The sequence below is a fragment of the Labrus bergylta genome, chromosome 14 (assembly GCF_963930695.1).
Source record: "Labrus bergylta chromosome 14, fLabBer1.1, whole genome shotgun sequence".
Taxonomy (NCBI): Eukaryota; Metazoa; Chordata; class Actinopteri; order Labriformes; family Labridae; genus Labrus; species Labrus bergylta.
In genome coordinates this window covers 20,569,176-20,595,775 of record NC_089208.1, presented here as the reverse complement: position 1 = coordinate 20,595,775, position 26,600 = coordinate 20,569,176, and the positions used below count along the sequence as shown (strand labels likewise).

At 39.5% G+C, this 26,600-nt stretch overlaps 2 protein-coding genes across 9 annotated transcripts; one reads left to right on the top strand and one right to left on the bottom strand.

Moving 5' to 3' along the window:
- Positions 1-582: 582 nt before the first annotated feature.
- Positions 583-10,017, bottom strand: pdha1a (pyruvate dehydrogenase E1 subunit alpha 1a). Its single transcript, XM_020633345.2, has 11 exons — positions 9,862-10,017; positions 7,712-7,780; positions 7,451-7,624; positions 7,065-7,191; positions 6,842-6,933; positions 5,909-6,001; positions 5,498-5,653; positions 4,708-4,779; positions 4,554-4,621; positions 3,875-3,983; positions 583-2,575 (listed from the first exon to the last, which is right to left on the bottom strand). Exons 1-11 carry the CDS (start codon positions 9,907-9,909, stop codon positions 2,411-2,413), a joined length of 1,173 nt encoding a protein of 390 aa, XP_020489001.1. The 5' UTR covers positions 9,910-10,017; the 3' UTR covers positions 583-2,410.
- A 1,627-nt stretch (positions 10,018-11,644) lies between these two features.
- On the top strand, positions 11,645-26,114 carry map7d2a (MAP7 domain containing 2a). 8 transcript variants are annotated; one of them, XM_020633328.2, is made up of 17 exons: positions 11,645-12,040; positions 14,259-14,351; positions 14,797-14,880; positions 14,983-15,060; positions 15,711-15,874; positions 16,072-16,189; positions 16,805-16,894; positions 19,059-19,165; positions 19,283-19,398; positions 19,522-19,718; positions 19,992-20,139; positions 20,221-20,401; positions 20,502-20,606; positions 20,719-20,769; positions 20,978-21,011; positions 21,703-22,354; positions 23,944-26,114. In XM_020633328.2, the coding sequence occupies exons 1-17, from the start codon at positions 11,983-11,985 to the stop codon at positions 24,200-24,202; spliced, it is 2,535 nt and encodes an 844-aa protein (XP_020488984.2). In that variant the 5' UTR covers positions 11,645-11,982; the 3' UTR covers positions 24,203-26,114. The 8 variants fall into 8 exon arrangements, with proteins under 8 accessions (XP_020488984.2, XP_020488979.2, XP_020488978.2 ...); XM_020633323.2 differs by having other exon boundaries at positions 11,646-12,040; positions 19,522-19,892; positions 20,981-21,011; XM_020633322.2 differs by having other exon boundaries at positions 11,646-12,040; positions 19,522-19,892.
- Positions 26,115-26,600: the final 486 nt, after the last annotated feature.

The window sequence follows — 26,600 nt, the reverse complement described above, 5'->3', positions numbered from 1 at the left end:
AACTCTCTTTTTTTTAGCTATACATTTAATTCTGCATATTTAGTCATTGAGAAGCTTCCTGATATTGGAATTAAGATTTTTATCACCTGCCAAATGTATGTTCACACTGATCAATACAGATATACACATATTTAAATAGTTTTTAGGATAAACATTGAAAGCATATAGTATATGCAAGACAAATTAAAGTCTATTGAAGATTGATCCACTGAAAGCTGGGCTTTGAGAGTGAGGAACTCTAGGTCAGTGCTGCATGGTGTTATTACAAATGTAAGGATGCTACATTTTTTTGGTTTAGTTATGTGTCTCTGCTTGATCCAGACCCATCAAACAAATGTTATCACGTCAGATTTAAATTGACCCTCGACATGGGACCTTCACCAACTAAAACCTATTGGCAGCAATCAGCAACAAAAAGAAAAGGAACATATCATATCAAGGTGTGTTCTGCTGGTATGGTCCCACATACATGTAAGAGAACAAATACTTGAAAAACAACCGATGATAGCATCGATTACAATAAAGTAGGTTTACGTTTTTTATCCTGCGTCTACACATTAAAAAATGAGTCCACAAATCAAGAACTTTACAGTATTTTTATTACAATGACGCACACATCCGACATAAAATGTTTCCATGGAGCGTTTCTATTCTTCACCCGCCAACCTCAATGTAACAGTTCACTACAACAAAAAAGTGCACTGCAGCCTTTTCACTTGTACCAAGACAGGTATCGACATTTTAAATTTGAGTCCGTCTTCTGTCGCATACTTCACACATCTTATTATCTTATATTACCGAAGTGTAATCTGAACTGTTGCTCTAATTACTATGGATACTTAGAAGACAGCGTTCTTACAGTAGCTCATCTTTTCACAATGTTCTGAATTATTTGACAAAAAGTAACAGACTGAAATGAAAAATGTTCATGTCCCTGTATTGTAGCAAATAATGTCCCACTGCTGATGTGTGTAAAGATCACAGATCAGCTTGCACATCAAGCTACGGACGCTCACTTTGCTGCACCGTCAACACTTAACCCGACATCCCTCTTAGATTTGGAAACTTGAAGCTGAGCAGATAAATCCATTGACCAAAAGTCAAAATGTTTTAATGCAGCGTTATTTTAGGGTAAAGATGGTTCAGCTTGTGTTTACTTTGACACAGAATATTTAGGATAATTAACATCCTTACACAACTGAAAAAAGAGCTTCTCCAGATGAAGAGATGAGCAGTGAAAGCTTCAAACATGAAACTTTTAAAGAAAGGCACCCGAGCACCTGAGTATCTGCAAACTAACTAAATGATTCTAAACTCAGTCTGAACACATCTCTAGAAAAAAAAAAAACAGCTGACTTTTAGATGCACAGAATCACCTGCTCAGCTTGGAGTGTGACACAAACATAAAACTTCACATTCATCCTCTAAATCTAAAACATCATGAGATCTGCCAGGCACATGTTTGGTTTGGCGAGATAAATTAAACATTTTAAACGTTTCCCTTGGTGTTCATTAACATCCCTTACATACAAACATACTGAAAGAAAAAGATATGAGTGTTTACCCTGCTGCCTTTTATGTCGTCTTTGTAACAGGGGGTTAATAAAATCAAGACAGAAACCAGGTCACTCAAAATTAATAGTTCATCATGTACACTTCAGCATAAAGAGTACAAAGACTTTTATTTTATTTTTTTTAATGGAGGACAGTGACAGATGGACGTGGCCACATTTTCATCTCGATCACGCCTCATTAGTGACCGGAGAAAATCATCGAACAAGAAATTAAGAAATGATGTAACGTATTGAGCTGGGGCCAAATTCACAAAACGGTCTGAAGATAAAACAAGACAAGTGCTTCATGTTAAGATAATATGACGTTAGGAATATGTTTACCAATCGTTTGATATTCTCTGCAGACTTTAACATCAATATGAAAATGGATTAAATAACATTAATACAGATCTATGACAGATACGTGTATTGATTTTTTAAAACTAGTGCCATGATTTACATTTCCCTCATTAAAGACTGTTCCTGTGATATTTAGTGCAGAAATGATGTTGCAGGACTGTGGAAGCAGTTTTTACAAAGTGGCAGTAAATGGCTCTTCTGAAGGTCGACTTAGAAACCCTAGAAAGGGCTAATGGGAAACAATTATAAGGCCAATTTTAAGTATAAATAGTTTTAATATATTAGTGTCATGTTGTTTGTTTTATTCTCAGAACGTGTTTGTGAATGTGGTCCCTGCTGTTGAAATGTACAGCACCTTATTTCTTTAGTTGATGATTCAAGCTCGGGGTCTGAGGCATTCGTTTGTGGTGCATTTTTTGATGTGTGCGTATCTATATATGACGGCCGGGTCTGGACATTTCATTTGAAGAGGGTGAGATTGGTTAATGAAAAATAATTTAGCTAACAGACTTCAGCTTAGTCCACGGGTTCGTGCCGCGCACCTCCAGGGGTTGGTCGTTGTGAAAGATGTGGTTGCAGAGGTCTTCCAGCGGGGGCTCGGGATCTGTGGTGGCAAACAGAGCTGCGTCCTCAATCTCCTTCCTCACCTCCACGTCGATCTCCTACAGAAACAACACATGTAGGACGGATCAGAACTGAGATTTGCTGTGAGGCATCATCAAACAGCAGTGCTGCTCACATAGAACAGAGATAACATTAGGGGGAGAAACTTCAGTATGTTGAGGAGAGTTGAAGGAATTTAGAAAACTTGGACACATTTTGCATTCAAAAAACACGCCGTACATAACAGATAAAGAGGAGGTATTACAAATTAAACTACTGCCTATTTGTTATTCAACTGGACACTAAGGCCAAATCCCAAACTCCACACTCACAGGTTCACAGACTTTGAAATACTTTCCCGGTAGGAGTGTGAGTGCTTAGTGCTTTTTATTAAGTGCCAAATTATTAAGTGCCTGCAAGTTCTGATGTAGACTTTGCAACACAAAACCACATGAGTCTGCATTTTTGCAGAATTTCCTGTCCACTTGGTGATGTAAAGGATATGATTGTCCAGCCTTGTACCGGATGTAAACAAATAATCATGCTTATTATTGAAGTGATTTTCAAAAAAGTAAAAAGCAGAACCAAAAAATGCAGAAAAGTGAAGAAAGAATTAACGTGGCGAGTATGTAGGTGTCAACATATTTGAATCACTTTTGTGGTTATTTTTAGCTACATTTGTAGAGTTATAGAATTGCATTAGTGTCATTTTTGCAGAGCATAAACATTCATGTCTTTCTGACTTTTATACTTTTAAATACTGTCATGAAAGACAAAACATACACTAAGGAAGTGGTGCTTTTATTTTTCGTTATTTAGTGATGAATCTTGATTCCATGACGCGTTTGATGCTATGAAAGTCTCACAGACTCACACACTGCACACCTGACGTCATTAAAGTGACTGTTTAGGCTTCGGTGTGGAGATTGGGATTTGGTCCAACAACACCAAACTGCAGACATAAACTTTAAGGAGTCCTTGTGCTTCCTGGCTTCTTATCTTAGAATATGTCTACTGAAGGCTTTCAGCTGGACAAAGTCTGATGAGAAATCAGCCAAATCCAGCAGTTCTAGCACTCCTCTGTGTTTTAACGATACACTGCAGTCCTGTGTGTGAATCAGCTGCAGGTATGATACTGAGAAATATGGTGGAAAAACAGAGAGAATTCAAAATAAAAAAATTAAATTAATGGAAGTGCTGAAGTTTCAGATAAACTATTCTCTTGGATGAGTCGCCTTTAAAGAAGAAAAAACAAAACGCTGTGGATGTTTCAGGAAGGTTTTTTTTCTCCCCTGCGGATGTTTTCCCATCGCAGAATTTACATTTCTTATTTCTACAAACGAAAAAACATTGTTTACCTTGAGCTCCTCCACGCTGGCCATGTTGTTGCTGAGCATGCGGTCTTTCAGCAAGGAGATGGGGTCACTCTTACCGCGGACCTCCTGGATCTCCTCACGTGTGCGGTAGCTGAGAGGGGAGAGATTGGTGCAGGGAGGTTGTAGGGATGCACTAAGGCAATCATTTTGTAGAGCTGACACCATTTCAGAATTTGGAAAAACTTGATTACCAAAATTACATGAATTCAACTAAACACTGATTATTCTGATAGTTCATGAAGGGTCCTTATGCAAACCAATCAACAGAAGAAAATGTAAGTACGTTTGCTGTGATAAGTGTTAAGATTACAGTTTTATCAGCACGCTCAGGATTTCCTGCTGTGTTATTAAAGCCAGGCATTTGTCTGCTAGAGTCATAAGTAGTATTACTGTTTGTGTTCAGTCCATCCTTGAGCTGTGGTAAGAGCTTTGAAAAGCCACTACAGCGGGAAGAAGAGTGCATGAACACTGCTACTTCTACAGTGGCAAAAGCAAGGGGCAGCAGCACAGTGAGGATAGCATCAGTAGGTCAGGTTATTGTTAAAAATAATTACAATAATAAAGAACAAATCAATTATTCAATAAAAGGATCTAAAAGACATTCAGTTAAAGAGTTATGAATGATGTTAATACACAAATATCAGGCACTGTGATCGCTTACCTGACGCCAGGGTCGCTCATACTGTGTCCATGATAGCGGTAGGTCTGAAGTTCCATGAGAACGGGACCCTGATGAAAGGAAGAGCAAACTTAATTTAGCCGAGAGAAGGACTACCATGTTTCCTGCTCAAGATCAGTCCACCTGTTTAACTCACCTTTCCAGATCGGCAGTAATCAGCTGCAAACCTGGTGGCTTCCCGAACACACAGAACATCCATCCCATCAACCTGAGAGCAGAACGGAATTATTTTATTTCAGGAATTCATTTTAAACAAATGCAGAATTATTATCAATTATTTGTTAAAGGGAAAGAAACAGCAGTTTAATTTCAATCCATGTGCCTACTGTGGCACTGCTCTGCTGGCAGGGGGCGGGTCTAGTGCTGCCACGGTAACCAATTTGTTTGTTGTCAATTTTGTGTCGACTTCATCCCCTCTCTTCAGAAACTACACTTTCTACACAAACAGACTTTTTTGGTGTGTGCACAAACAAAATAAAAGATCAACAATGTGGCAAAAACAGCTGTGAAAATGATTGGGAGGAAGGAACAGCCATCCCTTCTTTCAGTCCATTTGTGAAGGGTCTGTTGTCAGATTGCACCTCAAATCATGAGTAAACCAAGTTGCACTGAGCTGTATGTTCCTTTTGCCCGACTGCCAAGGCAAAATTCCTCTCCAGGACAATTAAGTATATCTTACCATCTAAAAACAACCAAATAACCCTCTTAATATATTTTATTAAAAGGTTTAAAGAAGAGCGCTTAAAGCTTCTCTTTGTATGTGGTACTGAATCAATGATTGGACTAAAGCTAGATATGATATACATGATCAATTAGAAGCCCCCTTTGTACCAAATCATTTTGATGGTATTGTCACAACAGATGATGTTTTTAAACTGACACATTTATCAATATGTCTGAAGACATGAGTAAGGTAAGGGCAGTACCCTGAGACCAGGAATGTAGTCTCCTCTCTTGTAGTAGTCTGTGCTGGCTGCAGATCGCTCCACTGATGTGCCCATGCCGTACCTGTTGTTCTCACAGATGAAGATGGCAGGCAGCTTCCAAAGTGCAGCCATGTTGTAGGTTTCAAAAATCTGACCCTGCGAAACACACAAAGCATTGTCCCAACGTGACACAAACATCTGATTTTACTTCATTTTTACATTTCTTGCCTTACAGTCGCGGTATAAAGTAACTGATACACTACTTTATATCAATATTTTAGAGAGTGTATTTGAGCAGTGGTTCCATTTTCAACCCTTATGGCAAAGAATGTGTCTCTGTTTTTAAAGTGTTTAGTATGCAGCCAAGCTTATTTACAAGAAAAAATGTTTTGAGTGATTTGCGTGACCTACCTGGTTGGCAGCACCGTCACCATAGAGAGAGACAGACACCTCATTGTTGCCCATATACTGACAGGCCAGAGCCACACCAGCACCCAGGGGAACCTGAGGAGAACACAGATATGTCCGACGTTACATCATCACAACCTCAATGTATAAAGTCCTAATTTAAAATACAGACATCCCACCTCCGTCACAGTAAAATGTAATGATCCATCAATACAAGTAAAGCCACACAAACAACAACAGTCACAACAATTATTTTGTTTTCAAGTGATAGCATTATACACAACAACCTGGTTAATTAGATGTAATTCAGCCAAGTTTTACAGATAATAACTTTGAATATCATCTTGTATGCGAGTCTCCTGGATGCAGCAATATGAAACCAGCTGCCCGATCTGACAATAAATAACCTTTAATACTTTCTAAATGTATTAATTATTAATCACTGACAGAACATTGTCTATTCCTGGGCTGCTTTGAAGGTCAGTCCAACCTGTTTGCTAATCACTGTGGAATGTTATTTGCCTCTCTGTTCGTTCCTGCTTTCTATTTTGTTAGGCACAAACACATAATGTATAGGTCAAAAGTCTGAGTTATGCCTTGAGTTCAGGGATTGAAAATGACATTAGGAATACAGACATTTGAAAGTCAAGAATTTCTTGAAGCTCTTTATTTTGTTCTGACATCTTCCTTTGTTCTTTATTTCCACAACAGCACACCGGCAGCATACAGGTAGGACATGTTTACATGAAACCCACAATATCTGAATACAGATTACTATGTGTTTTTTTTTTTTTTTTTTTAAATCAGTCTTTCTTAAACAGCCAAACAAAATGACTGAATCATACGTTTTTAGAGAATGTGATAAAACGACACAGGACATGTGGTAAATCAACCAATACGGTTTCAACAGCCTGCGAATGGACTCTGGTGACATACCTGAGCTCCGACAATTCCGTTTCCTCCATAGAAGTTTTTACAGTACATGTGCATAGAGCCTCCTTTACCCTTTGCAATACCTCCTCTTCTGCCTGTAAATTCAAAAACAAACTATGCATAAATGGATTGAAAACTGAAGTGAGAGAATGACAGAATAATGGATGAATATCCAAAGCAAACGTTGTCGGGAACATGTCACAATGTCTCAGTGATGCCGACTCACCGGTGAGCTCAGCCATGATCTCCTTCACGGTCCCTCCTCTGGTGTAGGTGTAGCCGTGGGCACGGTACGCGGTGATCAGGTGGTCGGACAAATTAATGGCTGCTTCAATACCCACCGCACAGGCTTCCTACGAGGACATACAACAGTTGACTTGATCAATCGTGTGTGGAGACGTGCCTTAATGGACTACAAGTGTACCATGTGAAACTCAGGATAGAGTTAAGGAGTTTGCGTTGCACATATTTTAAAGAGATCTTTCCAATAGTAGGAGTATTATAGACTTTTATGCTGCTTAATGTTTTTCGCAGAGCACAGAAATCATTGTTACTGAGGTGAATTCTACTGACTTTTAAGTACAGTTTGGGGAAAGTAATAGTGCACCTTACCTGGCCGTCATATAAGTGGCAGAATCCTCTGATGATTTTCTGCTTATACAGCTGATCAGCCTTCAGTTCCATACGCCTCATAGTCTGCATGGTGCGGTAATACTGCAGACCCTCCTCACGGGTCATAACCACCTCAGTGGCCGGGGCCTCATCGAACTTGTGGATGTCACATTTCTAGAGCGAAGAACAAAAACACAGTAACTCAGAAACTATCAAGTGAGAACACTTAATGGAAAATCAAAGTCAGCGTGTGAAGCTTACCTTTATTTCAAATGTAGCCTGGGCTGTGAAGTCAGCATACGTGCGTGCTGAAATGACCACTGCGGCACCCTAGCATGGACGAAAAGTAGATTTAACAAATATTAGACACAAGCCTTCATCACATCAGCCCGGGTTTGAAATATTACTATGTGAGAGGATATACTGTAGATGCTGGGTTACTACGTTAAATCCAGACCAAGAGAGAAGTGAGGTTGGATACTTGCTGCAAGATATGGAAAAAAAAAAAAAAAGAAAGAAAAGAGAAAGATATGGATGCCTAGACCTAACACCTTCCACAGTTAAGTGAAATAATGTCTTTTTAACCCACAGACCAGAAACTGACACCGCTTCTGAAGGATCACAGTCAAAGGTGCTGGTCAAACTCAAAATGCGTTAACACACAAAACGTTTTTTTTCACAGCAGCCCACATGTAAATTAGAACCATGCCGTAAACAATAATAATAATTTACATCAGACATTCCTCACAAGTTTCTCTCTTTATAAGTGCAGCTCAACAGACAAACATTAGCTGGACTTTGAAGTTGTGATATGGTATACTTCAACTATCACCCTATTTCATACTGTGCAATATTTATTTATATTCTGTTATGCTACTACCTGTAAATAACTCCTACCATACATTGCCCATCTTACCTGAATCAGAGTTCCTTTTTTTTTTTCTTTTCTTCTTTTGTTGTTTTTAGCTGTGGATGCTTGTATGTGTGTGCACTTTAAGGTGAAGCCAAATAATTTTGTTGTACAATTGTATAATGACAATAAAGACATTCTATTCTATTTAATTATTCAACATCTTGTTAGGGAATCTCAGGATCTCCAGAGAAGTGTGCTCATAATAAGAGCTGCAAACTAAGAGGAAGATGCCGAAGAGAGTTTTGAAATGCATGTTGCCCAACATTGGTGGCTTTACCTACTTTTGGATACAGTTAGATCCCTGACAGGTCTATTTAGGATAAGATAATACTTTATTGATCCCCAGAGGGGAAATTCGGGCGTTGCAGCAGCACAGACAAGAAAGCTCAAAAATACACATTAAACAGAATAGATAAGATAAATAAAAATATAAGATAAGATATACTTTATTCATCCCAGCAGGGAAATTTAAGTGTTCCAGCAGCCAGCATACATACAAACACACAACACATATATACATACATATCAACCCATACAAAAAAGCCCACAATACAGTTTGAGATATGCAACTCAGGCTAAAGTCTAAAAGTTTAAATGTCTTCTGTCCTTACTTAAAGGGGAGTTGTTATAAAGTCCAATTGCAGTAGGTAAAAAAGTATTTTTAAATCTGTCTGTATAGGGGGTATATACAAGTACAAAATGAATGATGAAGTTAACTGGGGGGAGTTGTGACAGTATTTGCAGAGAATGACAAGATAAAGTGACAAGTGATGATTAAAGTGACTTGGTATGACAAATAACAGCAAGTAATGTAAACAGCAGAGAAGAGAGGCAGTGTTGTACCACAGTAATGTAGAGTGCAGTTATATAATATAATATAATATATTATAGTGTAATATGAGCAATATAGTGTAATATAATGAAATGTTATATAATATAGACTAATATAATAAAAATTAAAATGTCACCGTATAGGACCTCCTACCTTTTGATTTGATAATCTGAGCAGCTGATTTAGGAAACAATGACAATACTAAGTTTTCTTTTATTTAATTTGGGAATATGCAAAAAAAAAAAAAATTGAAAAAAAGTTTTTAAATGTTTGAATAATTATTTAAAATTATCTACTTCAATTTAGCAGAAAATAAACCAGAATGGACATCAGCTAAAAATGTTAGAAATAAAAAAAGAAAAAGAAATAAAAAAAAATGTTTTAAGGAAATTAATCATTATTTTACAGAACTGATGATAAGCAGCCTAGTTTTTGGAACATTATTACATTTACTGGGGTTACACCAAGTACAACACTGAAGCTGTCAAAAAGTATTTAGCTATTTTTTGCAGACTTTAGCTGAGTTAGCCAAAAGCTATCATTGGGCCTCACAAGGTCAGAACAGCGATGTGAGTGTTGTTTTGTGTCCACACAGGAGGTTTCACACCCACACTGTCACGAAGCGTTGGGCTAACGACGTCCATAGTTTCATTTCAGTGTACTTACATTTCTCTGAACGCCAGCTCTCAGCACATTGGAGATATTGGACAGCATCTTTCCACAGCTAGCTCACAACAGTCCAGCAAACACACAGCTCCCGTCCTTCTGTCAGGGTCTGTCCTTCCGGCTCCGCTCTTATTCTTCTTCTACGGTATGAAAAAAACGGCGGAGAGCACGCTGCTGCCAAATCTTCTCCTAGTGTCACGAAGTGTCACAACAAATGCACCAACAAAAAAAAAAATAGTTGTCATAAACATCACTAGTGCATTATGGTCTACTCTGTACAATACTCACTCAGAGATGATATTTTTGCCTTTTTATTTTCTGTATATTTCTACATATTCTTTATTCTTTATTATTTGTTATTCTACTTTAACCTATGTCAATTTACAACCATTTTTGCACATTTACATTTAATCTTCCTATTTAAGACTAGTAATACTTAGTTAAATCCTGGTTGTATATATTCACATTTTTATTTTTGATATCTTTTAGTGCTTATTTACTTTGTATTTAATATTATATTATGTTTAGATTTGCTAACATTGTGTTTTTTACTAATATTGTGTGTTGGACAACCTGCTGCTGTAACGCCACAATTTCCCAGTTTGGGATCAATAAAGTAATTCTATTCTATTCTATTCTACATTTTTGTCATGTACACATTGTCACAACTTTCCTATTGATATTTTTATTACTCCTGTTATTCTGTTTTAATTAATCATATGGTCAAATATTTATTTTTGTTTTTAATGGAGCCTCCTAGCAAAATATTTTCAGACATTTGTACCTGCATAACTGGGATGACAATTAACACCTTCAAAGTCGAGAAAACAGAGAAAAAAACAGAGACTCAGTTAGAATAAATAAAAACAGGAATGCATCAAGTGAACACAGAAAGTAAGAAAGACCGGCATTAAAAACCATCATCAACTCACAGAAGTAAACAGAGAAATACTATACAGATCTACCAAATGTAGTATTTTGATGGCCTGAGTTATAGAAGAATTTTTCATTCTGATGGATTTTGTCATTGCTAATCTAAATCTCCTCTAAGGGAGAAGGAGCTCAAATTTACCATCTGACCCAAAGTAAAACTGGAGTAGGAAATATTTCAACACGAGACACAAGAGTTGTTTTTTTGTGACTAAGGGCAACAATTTTAGGAAAGCACTTCAGTTGATGGGCACTTGCAGACAGAGTTAGATACACTCAGTGCACAGAGTTAGAAGAATAAGGAGGATATTGGGGCCCTGAGCATTTTTTGATGTTGCTGCTCTAGCGCTCTAAAGGAACCACCAGCACTGCAAAGGTTTTAAACACATTTGAGATATTGTATTTTGATAGAAGCTGTTGAAATAATGAAAATATGCAACGCTCTCTACATGCTATCATGGAAAGGATATTCTGGTGTCGGGTCCAGATCTCTGTGTGTTGCACTAACCCATATTTGTACAAGTCAAGAGTCCTTTTTTTAAAATAAAAGTGTATACATTCCTGTGAGGAACGCTCAGTTTTAGCGCCCCCCTCTGGACAAAGCTCTTATCTCTTTGCTGATCTTGTCCTTATGTGCAAACTGTGTTCTTTTAACAAACGATTTGTCAGCCTTTGAACATCATGTGTGAAACAGCAGCTAGTTTATGCTTTCCAACCCCTTTCTTGTAACATGATAGGTAGGAGACAGCTTGTATATCCAAGACAGAATAAAGGAAATGTAATTGTGTTTGGTTGAGCTCTGTGAATAGAGTAAAACGCCTCCATCTGCCGGTGGTGTGGTCATAACAGGGCAGGCTTTACGCTGCGACGCACAGTGTGCTCGCTCGATAGTAAACTCGATTGTGTGTGCGCATTATCATCCTCTCTGCTCCAGTCTCTGCATCTCTCTCTCTCTCTCTCTCTCTCTCTCTGCATCTCTCCTCCATCCACTCAAAGCTCTCCTCTCCTACGTATCACCTCCAGCCTTTTACCAAGACCTCCATGCTCTCGGCTTGAGTGGCATACGATTGTGTTTAAATACGCCGTGGATGTCCTTCCTTTCTGCTGCTGTGGGGGAAAACGGATACCTGTGCTGCATTGACATCACCGCAGAGTGTTTTGGGTGAATGCGCGTCCGTCCATCCAGTTGAAATGCAGCCTGTGACAGCAACCATGGCGAAAACAATCACATCACCTAACGCAATTACAGGTAAGCTTTTGTTTGGGGTTTGTAATGTTGGTATCATGATGATAACTGTTATGTGTTTTTTTTTTTTTTTTTTTTTGTTCTAGCGCCGCGCTTTAACGCAGACACATGAATGACGCAACTGACTTTTCCACTGTGCATGATGCTGCTCTGCGCGGTCCGGCTTCTCTGTTTTGTTTATCAATGTGCCACCTCGTTAAACGCACGTCTCTAAGACCTCAGACATATGGAGTGATCTTTTTTTCTTCTTCTTGCAATAACCCTAAATCACTGACCCTTAACGTTAACATTGCCAAGAGAAAAAAAAAAGTGAGAAATAGAAAACTGGGTGTCTTTGTGTGTTTCTATCGTTTGTCATTGTGCCGTTTACCTTTTCCTTTTGGGCTAACGATTAGTGTCAAGTCACTTCAAAGCATATTCAGGTTCTGTTGCTATAAATGCATCTTATTTTCTCTTAGTGATGACGCAACTCAATCTGATAAAACGGTTCAGTGGATGGAGAGGATGATGCCTGTGACACAGCACAGACACGTGGATTACACTGTATCATCTGAAAGAAACCCAGTTTGTGAAGAATATTTGGGCCTGAAGACTGCAGGGTCATTGTCTCTAGAGCACTGTGGGCCTATTTATGGGCTGTCCTCCACGCCCTGACAGAGGGGAGATTTCCCTACAGGTCAATAATCATGTTTGATACAGTTGAGTCACTGTGGTCTAAAATGATCTAATGAGATGCTCAAAGTCAAACAAGGCAGGGGTGGATCCAGACTGTTTTGAGAGGGTGGGGGGGGGGGGGGGGGGGGGGGGGGGGGAGACTTGGCATGAAGTCCGAACACAAATCTAGAGCATTTATTTACCATTTCAATCCAAACAATTTACTTTAACTAACATTAAAGAATTATAACAGATTTTATATATTATTGTTATGTTTAAAAGTAACACAACATAAATGGGAACATAAAAATCTCAAAGTGACAATTTAAAATTCTAACAGAGGAACATTTTCCACATTGAAATGCAAAGGATGCTACCAGCAGCCTGTTGCATCACTGCCCAAAAAGCTGATTTTAACATTAGATCCGTGTCTGACAAGGCAAATAGCCAATTATAGTTCGGAACTTTAGGATATTTGGGTGGCACATGTAGTTACTAATCAGATTCCATGGGGCGACAGGCCACCCCTTGCGAGGGTCTGGATCAGCCCCTGACACTTGAACACTGATTCCAAACAGGACAGACTGTTGTCGGGCAAAAAGATGCTCGGGGGAACACTGGAGAAATTTTGAGACTTTTCGATTATTTTGCGAAGATTCAAAAAAATCCGGGACCAAATTTTCTTTAAATAATTAATGTTGTCTTTAAAGCAGATTACCAGTTTTAAAAAAAAAACAAAAAAAAACATAATACTCTTTTGCAGCATGTATTTTCACAGTTATGACTGGACAGCTCTGTAAGATACAGAAGTATGAAGTTATAGAAGTAATACAGAGTGTTGGCTTTTTCCCTCAAAAGCCAAGGCAAATGTACCTGAGTTTGTTAGACTACCAGTGTCGCCACTGAAGAAAATCAATGAAGTGCTGTGATTGACAAGGATAAATGTTACCAGTTAAGTATTATGCACATGCACAGTATGTGCATTGTGAAGTAAGTGGAAGAAATGGCAGCATCACTCCTTCAAACCATATGAAGTCAGAATCTAATCCCAGACAGAAAAGAGAGTAATTCAGTTAATCAGGAGAAGCAAATCAACATGTTGGCAAATAAGCAAATTAAAATGTACATATTCATCAATAGACTCTGTGGAATTAAACTTTTTATCTTCGGTAGCATGACTAACGAGGAGCTGTTCCTAAGATAAGGTTCTCTCAATAATGTTTATGTGGTTTACATAATTAGTTGATGTTTCAGATTTGTTAAACTATATATTCTTTATAATAGTATATACACTAAAATGATATCACATGTTGCACATTATCCCTATGTAATATGTCTAATTTGTGTCTAAATCCATCTGAGTAAACTCAATACAGTTAAAACATGATGGGTTGTGCATTAACCCAAACATACTTCCTGCAGTTATAGCTCCGGGCTATACACCAGCAAACTGCTCCATTCCCACCAAATTAAACCATTGGGATTTGTGATGTCGGGGTTGGGAATGTTAGATTCCATGTTAGGTCAAACACCCTGAGTAGTCTTTGATTTGTTTTGTGCATCATAGGAGAAAAAATGGCACCACCATCCATTGCTCTACTTCCGGAGAAGAGATCTCCGACTAATGGTCACAGCTCTCCAGTCCGAACCGGAAAACTTAGTGAGTAATCCTCCTCTGGGTCCGTCACACTTTCATCAGGATAATGAAAAAATCACTAACACCACAGTGGTTTGGATTATTGCAAATTTAGACACATAATATGATGAAGTAATGGGCCTGTAAATATAATGAAAATGTGTTTCAGGGCTGCTCTGTTGTCACTGTGTTCAGAAGATGGTGACAGCAGAAATAACTAAACGAGACACTCAGCATGTGCTCAGTCTCTTCTGTCAAGGACAGTTTCCTCCCCTCTCCCGCATATTGCTGCAGTTTGCCCTTGGCATGGGGCTACTGTACTTGGCATTTTGCAACACAATGCATTTAACACGGAGCTGCAGATATGTTGCCCTCTTCTGGTTACAAAGCGGTACTACAGGTCAGTACTGAGGTGCTGATGTCATTCCTCTTTATCCTTCTCTTTATCCTTCTGTAATGGTGATCTCAGCTCCGTCTAACACAGAGAAGAAGCCATACATAAATGGACACGCCTCCCCTTCACACATCAACAACAACCATGCAGGTAAACTAAGTAGGTCCATGTTTTCTTCTATGATGCAGTTTAGCTTTTTCTCCTGGAATTTCCCTGCACTGCCACTTCCTTTTTTCTTTAACATCTTGGTTCATCTTTCAGTTGTGGAGGGTTATATGAAGACTGACGACAGGATGCGATTAGCCAAAGAGAGACGTGAGGAGAGGGAGAGGAGCCTGGGTAAGTTATATCCTGTTCTTTTGGCAAGGGGAGGGGAGGGGGGGAGGGGGGGGGGGAATAAAAAGGCTTCCTGCTGCGTTGTTTTCCAGTCCAAAGTTTTCTGTGCTGGCTTTTTCTTTCTACAGTTTAATTGGTTATGGAAGAGCTCTGCCAGCCAGTAGACAATTTACTTTGAGTTCACTGGGTTTTTGGATGTGATGAGCTCAGTCACGTCAGAGAATGTGACAGTAACGTTCAATAATCCACAAAAGTAGGTCTCCCTCTCACAGTAAATCATGCAGCTCCAGCAGTTTCCTCATGATGACAAGGATTTATGTCTTCTTGATAGTCTTGGCTCTAGATTGAAGGCAAAATCCAAATCACAGCAGACATACGTTTACTTTATAATGACAGATTTAGAGTTTTGCGACAAGAATTGACAGATATTACCAAACCACGGAGGAAAAAGCACTCTGTAAGAAGCTTTATCAATCGTTGCAAAATTGTAAAAAAGTAAAAAAAGAAAAGAAGAAAAAAGTGGAGTTCTATTTTTTCTGTGTCGTACATCCTGAACACTAAATGACCCCGCTGCAGGAATAGCCACAAGCAACAACAACGCTCCAATTAATCAATTTTTCCGTGTAACCTGAAGCAGAATTTGTCTCCTACAGCGGCCAGGGAGCAGCTGATCAGGGAGAAGGAGCGCCGAGCCAGGCTGCAGTATGAGCGCACGGTGGAGGAGCGCTGGAGGCGTCTTGAGGAGCAGAGGCAGAAAGAGGAGCACCGCAGAGCTGCCGTGGAGGAGAAGAGGAGGCAGCAGCTCGAGGAGGAGAGGGTCAGCTGAATTAACAAAATACAATTCTCCAGATCTGTCTGATCCAAGATTCTTTTTCTTCGTGTATGCACGTTACATAAATGCTTTCATGCCACTAACATGACCCCCGGGGCATGTATGATAATTAGAAAGAAAAAAAGACAGTTGTTAAGCGACATTGTTCAAATAGAGGTCCCCTCTGCTGTGTTGTCTTTCAGGAGCGTCTGGAAGCCCTGATGAAACGCTCTATGGAGCGAAGCCTTCAGCTGGAGCAGAGGACCAAACGCTGGAGCAGAGGCTGCACCCCAGGAGCAGGTCAGGGCAGATCTCACAGATGTAAATACAGATCATGTTGGATAAAATAAGCATGGATGGGAGAATGTTTAAATGGTAATATTCTGAAAGTGAGAAGAATCTTGAAATGGAAAACGTGTTGTGTTTCTATGAGACAAGTGACACTAAATGTATGCTATAGTGTTGTTTGAATGTGTGAGTGAGTGAGTGAGTGAGTGAGTTGGAAAGAGCCTTCTCTTGGCCTGATCATTGCCGACAGCCTGGCTGCTGAAGTACGCATGAGCAGACATTTGTTCCTGGTTTCCAAAAGAGACAGGATGGAGTTACACATCTGCACTGGTGTCTTTGTGTCACAAAGCTAAACATTTGAACTCATACGAAAAATTTAAATGCAAACATAAAGCATAAATCTTCAGAGTGCACTACTTTCTTGTTGCGTTACCTATTTGATACCACCAACAGAGAAGTCTTAACAGATGAACATTTAAAAAACGTACACATCATGGCTTTAAATCAGACCAAAGTAACAACAGTGTCATTACATCCCTGCTGGTATGTTAACTCCCATCCACGTCTCTACAGCTGGATGAGGAACTGCTCAGTGAAACTGATCATAATGCTCTGTCTGCTCTGCTCTGCTCCGCCCGCTGCCTTTAGGTGACAGTGAGAATGCCCCACTCCCTTTCTCTGCTGCCTCCGCCTTTTCCCATGGCATTGCCTCCCCCCTTCCTGCTGCGAGCGAATCCGGTAAAGTTAAGATCCCCCCCCCTCCCTACTTTGCCCTCCCAAATGTATCTCCCCCTCCTGTTCATCCAACAGTTGCCATGTCTGTGTGTTTACCTTTGGGTGGGCCAAAGGCAAATGTGTTCTTCCTGTAACGCATGTTTGTCAGGCTGCTCTTTTTTTATTGTGCAAGTAAGATACAATGTATTTATGCAAAGACATCTCTATAGCCCCTTTTACATTGTGAATCTGCTGTATTACATCTTTGTAATACTTTGTCCTTTTTAATTGAATAAGCCATGGTGTACTATTGGTGTCCCAGTGTGTGACTTCACCGTACTTTACAGAGTTGTGGATGCACGAGAAAAAACAAAATGAAAACCAAAAAACTAGGGCTTCACATGCACACAAACCCACATACACACACACAGCATTGTTCCGCCCATTCAGCTCTGATGTTTTACATGGTTTCACTGTTATGCCTCTTTTCCTACCTCAAATGCCGGCTCATGCAGAATGACTTTGCCCCACCATTTCCTCCCTTCGTGACATTTACATCGCAGATCAGGTGTAACAGGGTCACCAAAGTCTTTCCTTGAACTTGCAATGTAAAAGGGGCTTATGTAAACTAGACTCTGGTGTGTTTGCTGCGTTCGTTCTCTGATGCTTTTGATGTAAATAGTAGAGGAGCTTTGACTGACTTAAATCAAGGCATTTGTCCAAAAACGCTAAATGAAGCTAAATTATTTTTTATCTACCTGATAAACCTGACGGAACACATTATTCTTTCTTTGTTATGTCTAATTCTTAAAATAAAAAAATGTAACAAGATAAAGTTGGTTGGAAAATCAGTACAACAAAATTAGGCCTGAACCAGTCAATCTCTTAAAAGACCATTTAAAAAAACCTAAACAAGGGCTTCGGTGAGTTAGTAGCCCAGAGAAACTGAGAGAGAGGGAACTATTCGTGAGAGAAGGAAAAAAAAAAAAGAGAAGGAACACTGAGTGCTGTCCCCCAGCCAGGCACGAAACATCCATTGTCGTCCCAAACTCTGCAGCATGACTGCATGAGCCTCCATGCAGGAGAAAAAAAGACAATAAGGAAAAGATTGGCTAATTCATGGACTGTATCCTGTCTGCAGAGACCTATTTCCTCCATTAATTCATCAGCCTATTCCTATGTCATGTGTTTGCTTAATTCATGACGACTTTCTGTTTGTGTCATGCTCGTTCAAATTTCCCTCTAAATCAACTGTGGGATTAGTTTCTCCAGATGAGTAATCTTTCAGTGATTACAGACAAGCTACAGAACATGTTTGACTGGAAATTCTTAATCATCATTGGGGTTTCTCTTTCACCGTTTCTAGACATCTTTTTTCCTCTTTTTTTAAGAGGGTTTTGATTTCAAAATGAAAGCAGCTAAGTGGTGATGGATGGTTTTGGAGATTAGTCGCCCATGACCTAGAATAGAAAAATGTGCACTAAAATAGAAACAGATACAGGCATCGCAGTGAGAAGGCGGTGCTCTTTAGAGATTACTCTTTACAGATGGTGACAGATGGAACCGAAGTTACGAGAGACAGCGAGAAGATTGCTCCTTGTGTTGTACGACGCATCCGACGTTGAGGGATTTTCTTTTAGATTGTTAGTTCGGGTCTCCTGAGTGTTTTCATTTGCTGTTTTTGTTTTTGGTTGTGTCAGGGGGAAATTGTTGTGAATAGTGTTATTGTTAGCAGCCGCAATTCTGGCCTGTGTGTGCTTGAATCCCACTGAACAGATTACAGACTCAGGATGAATGCCTGCCTAATAATGCCTAGCATGGCATTAACACACACCATGACGGCTGAATACTGGCAGAAGAAAGACAACGATGAGCTCACTATCTGTCACTCGGGCCTGATCTCATACTGGGCGATCATTCAGCTCTTTTCGGCTGAATCAGAACCAAAATCAATACGTGAATTGTAAGACTGTGGCCTTAAATTACAACACACCATCAGATTAAATTGTCTTTCCCAGCATTATGTCTGCCAACTGACTTTGGCAGCAAAAGCAAGTCTGTAAGCATCAGTTGGTTGCAGCACACGCTCTCCAGTCAGCCTCCGCCCTGGCTTCTGTATTAATAGCCCTGTTTCACTTGTTATCTGCCATTATCTGATTTGATAAGCATCATGTTTGTCATCATGCAGCACCCTGCAGCCCTCACAGGTCACCTTTCTGCAGCTCGGTGAATCCTGCAGATCACAGCAGAGCTGGACTTCAGGGAGGCTCTCAGTCCACCCCCAATACCCCGAAGGTTAGATTAGGCACAAACCCTTAAGCCCAAAAAAATTACAAAACACCCATAAGAATCAAACCAGAATGGATCGGAGAAAAAAGATTGTGTCTCAAATCTCTTTGACTTTTCTTGCAGAAAGAGCGGCTCCGCAGAGAGAGAAGAACTGCATCCCCAGGATGTGGCTCACCTGTGAGGAGATCTGAATCTCCTGCTAGCGTCACCAAGTACTTGGGTTCCCCCACTACCTCCAGGTAAGATTTTTCTTAAGGATAAAACTTAAAGGCAGTTAAACATTGCGGTTGTCGCATATTGCTACGGTCCTTCCTATCACTGACTGCTTCATACTGATGTAAAACGTCTCCATCTGTGTGCAGGCTTGCATCTAGAATGCGCACCCAGTCTCCTAGCAACGCACATCAGTACCATTACTCTCCTACAAGACATCGTTCAAACCTGTCAACTGATGACAGGAATGCAAAAGACAAGAAGACAGAAAAACACGGTGAACAATCCAAAACTGAGACTGCAGTGAAGAAAAATTGTGAAATGAATGGAACAACCACGCCTCAAGGTGAGAAGAATGTGGACGTCAGATCATCTAAAGGAGAAACTTTTGACAAGCAGCTAAAAGTTGACACATTTGAGAAAAGTCGCTCAACTGACAGAAAGGACAACATGTCTTCAAAAGTTGATCAATCAGAGAAGAAGACAGAAAGTAGTACTCTGGATGGAGACAAGAAAGAAGGTCAACCTTATGCAGATGATACTAGACTATTTGTATACTAGCTACATTTAGTTTAAGTACACTTGTATGATCTTACACCAGTCTTTCTATGTGTGACAGAATCAACAACAGGCATGTCCACAGGAAAGATGGCAGCCGGCACGACAAATGCAGAGGAGGCCACTCGGCTGCTGGCAGAGCGCCGGCGCCTAGCTCGGGCTCAGAAGGAACTGGAGGAGAAAAAACGGGAACAAGAGGAAGAACAAAAGTGAGTTTGTTCATTATATCGAAGGCAGCATTAAACAGCCTTACAATATGTTTAATACATGTATATGTACTTTCAAATCAGACTCAGGGAAGAGCAGCTGAAGAAGCAACTCACACAGGAGCAGAACACACAGGAAGCGAAGGCTAAACAATTAAAGGAAGGAGAGAAAATGGAGGAAGGTCCTCACAGGATGAAACAAGAAGAAGGGAATCAAAAGGCGGAGGAGCAGGAGGTGAAACTACAGATCCTGACTGACATAGAGGTAGGAGATCATTGTCTTCATGCTGCTCATATTGGCTTTCATTAAATGATACTTTGTCTTGCAGTGTGGTCACTAATAGAATTATTTTTTAACAAAACAGAAAGAAAAATCAAAAGTCCAGACTCATGAGGAGGCCAAGCGTCAACAGCAAGACAGAGACTTGCAGACACAACAAGAAGAAGAGGAAAGACAACTAAGAAAAAAGGTTATTATGAAAAACCTTTAAAAAGGACAGCCTAAGCCCTCTCTGTATAAAGTTTCCATTTTGAACCTCTGTAAAGTTTACATTGTGATTAAATATTGCTGTTCTTTTGCAGAGAATTGAGGAGATAATGAAGAGAACAAGGAAGGCTGAAGCTGACTTGAAGGTACTGTAAGAGACACCTTTGTTCTCATACAGTAAACCTGCTGCCATTAAGCACCAGCTGATCATTCGATCAAGACCCTTTTGTTTTATTTATTAAAATTCTGTTTTTCTGTCGTCATCTTTATTAAATTCTATTGTTGGTCATACTTTGTGTTTTGTGTCCTCATTACATCAAACATTAACTTGATCGTCTCTGTTCTGCATTGAAGCAGAGGGAGGAGCAGGGTGAGGCGAAGCCGACAGGTTAGTATTTGATTAAGTCGCCCCGCTAGTACTTAAGTTTGCCTGCTGTCCCTGCTCACTTTGCCCCTCTCTTTACGCCTTGCTGCTGGAAAATTGCAAACAGGGCATGTATGATTTTCTTGAGCATGTGCAGTTTTTTTTAAAGGTTACTTTGTGTGACAACTCAGCAAGGTACTGTCTCCAAATATTTCCCTCTTTTCTTTTTTTTCTTTTCTTGTTATGACCTTATGCCTTGGCTTTCGAAAAAGGTATGATCCTTGTCCAGCTTAAAGTCAAGATTTCTTTTGCTTGTGCTTTAGGCCATACATTTTACATGTATTTTACGTCTGGGTTGGGTTATACAGTGTTTTCTAGAATATATAGCAGCAGCCAAGGACCTTTCTCTTCCTGATTGGGCAGATTTTACAGTAGAGCAGTACCATGGGAGCTGACTGTAAAATTAGCTGCTCTTGAAAATGTCCTTGGAAGATGCATTCAGGGGCTGCTCTGCGCCAGTGTGAGCTTACACTTTATTGGGACTGTTCAGTGTTAATTCTCAGCTCATTTGGGTTTTACATACAAAAAGATTGAATCACTGATAATGTCTGACGGTAACTGTTAGCAAAAACAGACTCAAATCAACTCAATTCAGTTATTAACTGGACAGTCCAAATAAAGTGAAGCCCACTGTGGTCTTTTCCATTCTCCACAGGTGAAGTAAAGGCTGTTCAAAGTATTGCTCAGGTGAATGAGCAAGCAATCAAAAAGGTTGAGTTTCAGGTTAAGGAGTCAGCCACAGTCCAAGACAACACAAAGGAATGTTCCCCGGTCAAGAAAGTAGCAATAGCAGCAGCAGCAGCAGCAAAGATGGACAATCGGAAGAGTATGCCAGTGAAAAACAACACTCATCCAGCGACATCAACACAAAATGTTCCTGACAAGGGACCTGACACCAAACAGATCCATGAAGTCAGCCAACTAAACAGAGATGGCAAATCATGTGTCACCAAGCAGCAGGGAAGAGAGTTGCAAATGAATGTAAACGTGCAGCACAGAGCTAACGTTAAAGCCCCAGACCAAATAAATAAGGAGCCAATAAAGCCAAAAGCAGTCAACCCAAAGGAGGGAGGTATGATGAACGGAGCAGTGAAGGGGGAAGGAAGTGCCTTGACAAGAAGCCATGTTACTGCTGAGGTAAGCAAACAACAAAGCCTGCATGTGGTGACAGCTGAGAGGAAACCAAAGAGAGGCTCCCAGATGGAGGTTATTAAACCCTCTGTGACACCCCTGCCGGTCATCAAGCTCGAACCACTCAGTGTGAAGGGGGCGGGGTCTTTTGACGAGGTGCAGTCGATGGACGTCAGGTGAGTCATCAGGTAACACTGTTTTATAGTAGGCCTACTATGTAACAACGCCACACTAACACAGGATACCAAATACCTATTTACACTAGCCATTTTCTTGTGACGTCATGCTCAGAGCGGGAAGTTAAAAGTCGTTATTGCGTGGTACTGTTATAATTAGTGTGGAAGTCATACAAATGTTAAATATAACAGCCTGCTCTCTGCGTTTAAAAGTTACACCACATAGCAGTAGAAAAAACATACGAGTCACTCTAGCTAGTAAGTGGTTCAGTGCTAGCTAGTGACTTTTTGTTGTTTTTTAATTGTACATGCAGTCTTTTCTATTCCCAACAGATGATGTAAGGTGTTCGAAATAATGCTTAGGTAGCGACCTAAAAGGTCAAAAAGGTTGAGTTTCAGTTGAATGAGTTTGCAAACGTTAACGTCCACAGGATGAAATTTACACTGGTAACGAAAGAATCAAAAGCAGAACCACAGTAACAATCCTATGAGTCAAGAATAGTACTCAAGTGATTTTTTTTGGAATTCATCTTAAATCTATGTTCAGAGTCTTTAATTTGTTGTAATTTCACTGGTTTCATGTTGATCAGAAACTAAAAGAAGTAGGATTGGGATGTCATCTGACCTCTGTCTGTTAGCATTCAGCCACTTCCTATCTAATATTACAGTTGGCTATGAAGTATTTCACTCCTAAAATAACCATTTGATAGTGTTACAACACACTAGATGGTGTAAATCCCTAGCTAATGGCAATTTTAGCTGGCTTTAGTGGTTTGGTGTAGTTAGCTTTTTACTTACCTTGAAATATGGCCTGATATCCCTGGACATTTCCACCACCGTTTAACTGTGTAAATTGCTGATCAACTGGGAAGCATCAGAGAGACAACAATTGTCCAGTTTTCTGTCTAATATTTCTGTAAGTTAGGAAGTGTTGGAATGCTTACATTACCTTTTTATGATGTTTATGTTTATAGTGGTAATGGTCTGCTAGTTAGTGTTTTAGCTTTTTTTTGTATTATAATGAAACATGTTCTGGAGTCCTTCCATGTTTCCATTAACAAATAACAGATTCAAAATAGTCAACTACAAATCTTCAACATAACAGTCAGTACGACATAGCACTGATGTGGATTTCCTTGTTGTTGATATGTTTGATGATGAAGAAATTCGCTGTTGACACTGACTTGCTTTCAAAGAGTATAATTTTATTTAAGCAAGAAACAGAGTCACTGGTCACGTCTGACCAGGAGGATCAAGAAGCCAATAATGATCTCTCTCGAACACACAGAGACAATTGCTTATATGCATCCAAACATCCGCTTTTCGTCATGGGTCATAAAACATCACGTTACACAACCACATGTGGCAATACTCCTATACAATACCTCAATTTAAACATTCCACCTGAGGGGACTCCTAAATCTCCTTCAGATACTATCACAAGACGCACCCGTTGTAAACTTATATTATCTCTGTCCTAGTTACATCAGACACTTCAGCACTAAAGCTATCCTCCCTGAGTGTGATGTCAGAGGATATTGGCCGCTATGTGAGGTAAATACGATTGCTGTTTTATCTTTGTATTTCAGCCCGGCTTCAAGAGAGGAGCTCATCTCAATCCCAGAGTTCTCACCAGTCAATGAAATCAATCCGGGCAGTGTGAGCAACGCCCGTGCACTTGAAGACCTGATAGACCTGACAGGTGGTGTAACCTACCCGAAACGGTCCCCTGACGGCAACATGGGCGACTGCAACAAGAACCTTATTGAAGGCGTTGTCAGTCCCATGTCAGACTCAAAGCTCATTGGGCTGGCTCCTCCATCCTCGAATAAACTTAGCATCAAGTAGTCAATGAATCCCTCTCTGTTTCTTCTTCTCTCGCTTATCTTTTTTCTCTCTTCTCTCTTTCTGTCACACACACAAACTCACATTTTGTGTGTGCCCATGTGTCAAGAAATATAAGGGAATAGAGCCATAGAAATTGACTAAAACATAACTTGCTATAAACAAGACATCTCCTATATTCTAACAACATAGCAATTGACAATTTGAAAGCATTACTTTGTTAAACCTATAGTTGTGTTAAGGACAAAGGTGTGTGGAAAAATGAGCACATGTGCAAGAGGCTCTGGAAGAGTGTGCATATACGATATAATTACACAAAGAAATATATCAGGGTTTTGAATAAATACAATGCAACACTGTACTGCTTATGTATGGTAACATAAGAATTTCTTACTTTCCCTGCACAGTATCCTCACTAGCTAACATTTAAGTCTGAGGACTAGAGTGATAAAACCTGCTCAATGTATTGATGTCTGCATTGCACCTCTGCTTTTCCACATGCCCTCTCAAGCCTTTAAATCAAATTCAGTGACTGGGAAAGGCATGACTTTATATTTCTAGTAGCATTGCATTTTTTTTTTCTTAGGTAATGTCCTCTGTGCATGTAGTGATGATTGATTTGGGGAGGATGTGATGGATTTATCTGGCAAACCAAACCCAGCAGAAATCCAAGACCACTGCAGTCCTTAAGTATTCCTTATCCAGCAATAGGTCCCATAAATTAATTGTGAAAAGTTTGGACTTAACAGCAATGAGCCCTTTCCCTTTAATCTTTAATGTTCTGTTACAGAGACTTCTAACTGCACGCGAGCAAGAAAACTGATTCTAGATGCCAACTTGAATGTTTTGCCGCATTTTAAAAAGCCATGCCATCAGTACAAATTATGCTAGAATATCATGTGTTTGCTGCAGATTTAAATGAATCCCTAATCACATATTTGCAAATACAGTTATTGCATTGATAATATTTTAATTTCACTGTATAGTTCCCCATTTGACTAATGATTTTATTGTTTAAATTGATTTCTAATAATGAACATACTGAAAGCTGAGCAAATTCATGTGATTGAAATGTGTTTTTTTTTGTAGTTGTGCCTTGTTGGGTTAATGGTTCCCAAGGCAAAGCACTAGCGGATGCATTAATCCATGGACCTCCATAGATTCCAATCAGCAGATATCTAGCAATCTATTTATATGTAGGACTGAAATGCAATGGGGTGGGAGTGTTTCCTTAACAATCAACAACTGGTTCCTGTAGCTATAAAGACTCTGTGCAAGTATCTATTCTCATCCTGTAGTACTGTGCGGTCCTGTATTGGGCTGCTTTATTTTGTGAGTAATTTAGGAGTTAATTAATAATTGAAAATTTACTTTTGTGTGTTATGTATACGTGTCATTTCAGTAGAGATGCCTTATGGGAGACTGGATTTATGAGCAAGCCATTTCACTGTTTTCTGACCCTGTTTTTAGTCCTTCCTGTTTGGCCACTAGGATTATTGTGAGTAGTTGACCTGTTATACTTGAACCTTGGTTTTGAATGCATCATTGCCATGCTGTGAACAATAACACCAAAAGCTTGTATATTTAGAATGATGTTCTTCAGACAATAAATAGCCTCCAGAGACTTTTTTACTGTCTGAAGTGAAGTAGCCATACAGAAAAATACAGTATTCCAAAGTTAGGATGTGCATCATGCATATTTTGGTGTTTCAATTACTTTAATGCTGCTTTTTTGCACAGAGGCGAGGTTGAACTAAATGCAAATGAGTATAAAGACATACTACAAAAGTATTTACTTTGCTCATACCCATATAACATAACAGTTCGCTTTCCTCCAAGTTATGTAATTGTTGTAGACATTGTGCATGGTAAGCATGGTCATTTTACCCAAAACAATAAACTGTCAAACTAGGAATTTTGTTTGTGTGTCATGAGTTTTTTTAAGCATTTAAAGCAGTCAACCTGTTTTACTTATACTTAATTTTTGATATACATGGTTTTGCATTTAAATGTATGAATGAAGTGTATGTATATCAGTCATTTAGTAGCTTATCAACACATGAAAACATATTTGAGGGAACTGGTGACGACTTGTGACTGTCTGGGAGTTCAAAACGTACACAGCAAAGTGGCGTGGTTTTGGATTTTTCTTAACAACCTGCATCTTACCTGAATATTTTGAACGTGAATTCAAATTCAAATTCAAATTCAATTCAAAAAACGTTATTTGTCCCCGGGGGGCAATTCAAAGGCACAAAGTGCAGTAAATTAACAACAGTGCAAGTAAACGAAACATTTTAACCTAAATATAAAGTGTCAATTTAAATACAACTTGTAACCAGAACTATGTGCAGTAGTGACCAGATGTAAACAGAACTATGTGCAGTAAACGAGAAATAAA